Source organism: Beta vulgaris, chromosome 2 (genome assembly GCF_026745355.1).
Source record: "Beta vulgaris subsp. vulgaris cultivar EL10 chromosome 2, EL10.2, whole genome shotgun sequence".
Classification (NCBI taxonomy): domain Eukaryota; kingdom Viridiplantae; phylum Streptophyta; class Magnoliopsida; order Caryophyllales; family Amaranthaceae; genus Beta; species Beta vulgaris.
The window spans coordinates 1659419-1664937 of record NC_079203.1 but is presented as its reverse complement, the minus strand read 5'-3'; the positions used below and the strand labels follow the sequence as shown (position 1 = coordinate 1664937).

General features: G+C 37.2%; 1 protein-coding gene across 1 annotated transcript; it reads right to left on the bottom strand.

The window, feature by feature from the left end:
• Window positions 1–892: 892 nt before the first annotated feature.
• On the bottom strand, window positions 893–3616 carry LOC125495250 (putative disease resistance protein RGA4). Its single transcript, XM_048639905.1, has one exon. It carries the CDS (start codon window positions 3614–3616, stop codon window positions 893–895), a length of 2724 nt encoding a protein of 907 aa, XP_048495862.1.
• Between the last annotated feature and the right edge of the window lie 1903 nt (window positions 3617–5519).

Below are 5519 nucleotides of genomic sequence, written 5' to 3'. Positions count from 1 at the left end.
AAGGAGTATCCATCTTCAAACCACATGACAATAAGCCTCCTTAAAAATGTATATATGTCATGTGTCACCATCCCTCATTCAGTGTCATCCTATCCACATCTTTATCATAAAGTAAAAATAAAAAGACATTATTAGTGTGAACATTCGAACCCACAACCTCAAGTATGAAAGAAAGAGATGCAACCATCACTCTACCATACTATTATTGCGTACTTAATTAATCAAAATTAATGATGATAAATGCAAAGAAAACTTTTGAAATCCATATAATGAATGAAATGACTTTTTTAAATGAGTATGAGACCTAGTGCTAAATTGTAGCACAGAGAAACCCCGAGGTCTCGTCCGGGCCTAAAGACTAGTTCCACTTTAAACTGATAACATCAAGTATCATATTATTTAGTGGTTAAGACTTTAGTATATTGAGATTAATTGTTTTTCATTATTCATGAGTTTATTTAATATTAAAAAAATCATGCTTATATAGCTTTGCTTATAAGTAAATACATTTTTAAAATGCTAAAAATTATGATAAACGGATTATAGATATATAAAAACATTTTTATTCATATTTTCATGATAAAAAAAAAAATCAAAATGGGTAATCATATTCATATAAATTAAAATGCAAATAAAAAATATATAGTTAGGTTAAATAATATCAAAAAGTCATGAAATAGCATTTAACCAAAATAAAATAAAAGAAAGATATACAACAATAAAGGTCGCAACTGAGTTATAATAAATTAAAGGACGTCAAATCTCTATAAAAACTCATACAATAGTCTGTCACTATTTAAATGATTTCGCACACATGATGTGCATATAATGCTAGTCTTACAAAAGGAAAGGCAGTCGATATAGGAATCTTTTTCATACCAGTTTAGGCCCTTCACCCCAAAATAATATCGGAGATGTGCTTAATACGAGTCCAATCTTCACCATCAGGTTGCTGACATCTTTTCTCCAGAATCACGCATTCCTTGATTTGGAGTCGCTTTAACAACTTGAGATCAGAAAAGTATATTGGTACTTGTTTCAATCTGGGACAATATTGTATCTCAACATTTTCTAATTCGGAGAGACCAGCTAGTGATTCAGAGAGACTCGCTATATTTGGCAAATATCGGAGGACAAGCTTACGAAGATGTATGAGGTGCTGCATCGACTCTGGCAAACTTCTCAAATTATAAAGCCAGCAGAGAGAAAGTTCCGTAAGTTTTGTTAGGCACTCGAAGCCCTTAGAAAGGGGTCCTGTCTCTGAGAGGTTTGATAATTTCAAAGAGCGGAGACTCTCGAGTTTTGGAATTGCTGGTGATCCGTGGAAGCTGAGAAGATCATGTAGCAGATTCTGATGGATGTTACTTGCGTCGAGTGACTGAAGGCTTGTCATACAAGGCATTGACATCAATTCGGCGCAGCCGCTTACTCTGAGATTCAAAAGGCTAGGGAGAGACCATGAACTACATTCAGCATCATGTTCCTCCACCCTTGACCATCGCTTTAGTTGTGGCAAATTAACCAAAGTCAGATGTTCTAAGGACGGAAAATAAGTTGTTTCAGATGAAATCATACTATCATCATTACAACTCTCAATCCACTCCAAGGAATTAAGCCCCCAAAGCTCAAGAAGCTTAAGACTACCAAGCTTACTGAAGGACGGTAGATGTGTGCATCGACTGCAGTTAGCTATATGTACGGAAACAAGGTCATTGAGGAAAGAAGAGAAATGATCCCTTGCCCACTGTGGAAACTTCTCTCCCTTCCAACCATTAATCGATAGGCTTTTGAGAGTGAAAGGGGGCTGCAACAGTTCTAACTCCATGGTATCCTCCTTGTCATCATCCTCAGCTACTCCGTCTGCGTTATGTGAAGATGACCATTCTAATGAGAGCTCATGAAGCTTCTTGTCCTTCAAAAATGTTTTGGCCTTTGGTAATACATGCTCCTCGCGACCTTTCTGATACCTAATAATCAGCTTCCCAGTGAGATGAGTGAAGGAGTGTAGTGCATCTAACCCGTTATTTGGTCCTACTATGAAGACATCTAAAGTTTGGAGTTCAGTTAATTCTCCAAACTTCGGGGGAAGATCAATCAATGAACCTCCAATATACATGTGCCTCAAACGGTACAATTTATGAAAGCTTAATGGCAACTCTCTGACCTTAGAACAACGAAGGTCCAAAGTTCGCAAGAACACGAGGTTTGTGATGCACTCGGGAAGAGTTTCAGAGGAGATCCCAAGTCTGAGATACCTCAAGAATTTTAGCTCCCCAATGGAACTCAAACAACTTGTACAATTCACTATAGCTAGATCCAAAGCTAGCAAGCCCTCAAGATTTTGCAGTATTAAATGTAAGTCAGGTATAACGATTCTCTGGCATGATTTACTAGGAAAGAAAAGGAGTGACTTCAATTGTTTCGCATCACGAATCCAGAGTGGAGCTTCCCAAGAATAGTCCACAATAAAGCTCACATGTTTGATTATGAGATGATTGACTTCCACAGTCGGCTTCTCTAGTAAACGGTATTCATGCCTTGCTAGCTGCTTCACTACCTCCTCAAGTAGAACTTGGGCCTTGTAATAGACTAAGACAACGTTTTTCTCTGTTCTGGGACATTCAATGATATAACCACTACTACGAAGCTTCTTAAAATAACTTTCAAATGTTTCCTTTGATGCATATGACTCTGGAAAAATTGACTGCTCTTGAGCCCCCAAATGCTGGTTAAACTCTGCCTTGCTAAATTCATGATCAAGTGGAAACAACGAATAGTAATTCAAAACTGGGTGTTCTTGTTGCATCAAATCTACTACTGAAAGAATACATTGTACAGGATCTTGTAGGTCGAGCAAGATTTTATTGATATACTGCCATTTTGTAGGAGGTTGACAAGAAAGAATGGAAGCCACAATGCTTATAACGCGAGGATTACCGGAACATATATTTGAAATTTCAAGAGCAATAGACAGATGAGTTTTTCTATCCTCTTCCGATATTCCTCTGAATGCTATGCTCTGAAACAAAGCTAGAGAGTCGTCAGCGAGGAGCGGCCCCAAATGATAAGGCCTATCTTTAGATGTAGACCAGGAGGTGATTATGTTTTTTTTTGAACGGCCATTAAAAAGAAAAGAAAAAGACCTGGAGATAACTATTATAATGCTTCCAGGTTTACTTTGAAAGTTCGTTAAAAAGTCCTCTAGCAAATCAACCCATTCCCCATGAATATGATCCTCGTTTGACAAAACTTCCAACACAACCAAGTATCTATCCATGTTCATTTTCTCTGCGAAAACTTTGTCTAATATCTCTGCGCCACTATCGAGTCCAGAAATACCTACCCATTTTCTGTGCTGAAATATTTCACGTATTGTAAGATTGTAAAAGATACGGTTCACAAAAGAAGTTTTACCAGTACCAGGCATTCCAAGAATAGGAACAACTGTCACAGGAACAACTGACACAGGAATATCAGGATACAAGTTCAGCGACGTCAAAAAATTTACAGTCTCCTCTGTCTCCCTCTGTCTCCCTATCATTTGCACCCTTCTAACAAAAGAAGGACCCTCCCTTTCTGGATCTTGATACAAAGGTAATTCATGGCAAACAAGCATAGCCAGCTTTCTCAACGAATCTTCAACGTTAATTCCTATACCGGGAAAAAGAGTTGGAAATTATTACAACTTAGGGCCTTTTCTCCTCGGCATAAAATAATTGAACTGAAAACTGAACTGGATTGAAATGAACTGAATTAAACTGAACTGAATTGAACTGACTGAATAGTGATATGTGAGAGTAAAAGTATTGTACAGAGCTGAACTGAATTAAACTGAACATAAGCAGGGAAAACAAGCCCTTAAACTGGTAGTTAGAGCGCGGAGCGCCTAACAAAAAATAGTTCAAATCATGACTCAAATTTGTTAGAAAATATGATGCAGTGAAATGTAGGAAGCCGACTTCATAAGCAAGTACAAACTCTCCCCTTGAGACTATCACCCCCTAGAGTGCACGGGAAAGGATCGAATCTCTCCGGGATAACAAGAATAATAAAAACAACGGTCGATATATACCTAGTATTGAGTAATTTTTTTGACAGATTCTCTGATGCGTATATCATATATGTCGATCTTTTATATGTAGAATTTTTTTTTCACATAGCAAAAATAAACAGAAATACAACCTAATGTGAAGCACACAAATGAGAAATTTGAACATGTTAGAATTTGTGTTTAGGGAGGTTGAAAATCATAAGAAGAAGCCATTGATTAGCAAGAGGTTGAAGAACAGTAGAGGAGAGAAGATAGAGAAAATGTAAAGCTACATTTTATTATGTGTAAAAGGTAAGAAAGAATATTATGACATCTACCTATTTATACTAATTACACTATATTACAATAGGTAACAAAATTAATGCTAGAATTACAACTAATAACCTAACAAGAATATCTAAACTCTAACAACCTAATATCTATACTTCAACATCCCCCGCAAACTGGAAATGGTTGAACAACCATTTTCAGTTTGAACTTTCAAAGTGAACTTCAAACGGAACAACCAGATGTTGCTGCTGTATGCATTTGAAGAAGAACCTTCACTTGTGTGCTTTATAGAAGATTGCTGCAAGTTATGTCAGGTGACAAACAATATCACAGAAGAGGATTTTGGCAGCAGCTAGCTTGTCATCACTCTGGTCTAGTGTGATACTAAATTCAGCCAACATAGAAGCCCAACAAACTTCCACCATACACCAGTCACCACTGATCATTCTGCAGAACTATACATGTACACTTACAACTTGCATCCTCCAAACACACCATAACAACTACAATGCAAACACCATAACTGCTTGCCATAACAGCATCATCATGTACCAATCAACAAGGACTTCATCCCACTTATCACCACTACAATGGTCATTTCATCTTTCTCACAATATACAAAAACAAGGGAAAAAGCTAGAGATAGAAATTGACCCCTGGGGTCTTTTTGAGAATTGACCACTTTGGGTCTGAAAATGACCGCTACGGGTTTGAAAAAAAAATTGAGCCACAATGGGTCTCATCAGAAGAAAAATCATAAATGGATCAATGAAAGAGGACCATCTATTTGGTCAAAGAAGATCACAATGGATCACAACAAAGCCACTATGGGCTATCAAAACCACTATGGGCATACAAAGCCTCTATGGGCGAAAACAAGCCTCTAATGGGCACAAAGAAGCCACTAATGGGCATAACAAGCCACTTATGGGCAAATGACCAACTATGGGTCTCAAAATTCAATAAAACCTCTTACGGGCAAATGACCAACTATGGGTCTTGAACAAAGGACCACTTTGGGTCGAAGAAAATGATCACAATGGATCATGAGAAATGCCTCTATGGGCACAAAAGAATCAAGAATACTAGACGAAATCCCAACTTGATTTCAAGAAAAGAAAAAGAAAATAGGAAATTTGTGGTGAGAAGAAGTAGAAGAATTATAGAATAGAAATGTGTTTTAGAAGAAAGAAAATGT

Excerpts from the sequence above, each read along its gene's own strand:
- LOC125495250 (XM_048639905.1), bottom strand. The coding sequence starts at position 3,616 with ATGCTTGTTTGCCATGAATTACCTTTGTATCAAGATCCAGAAAGGGAG.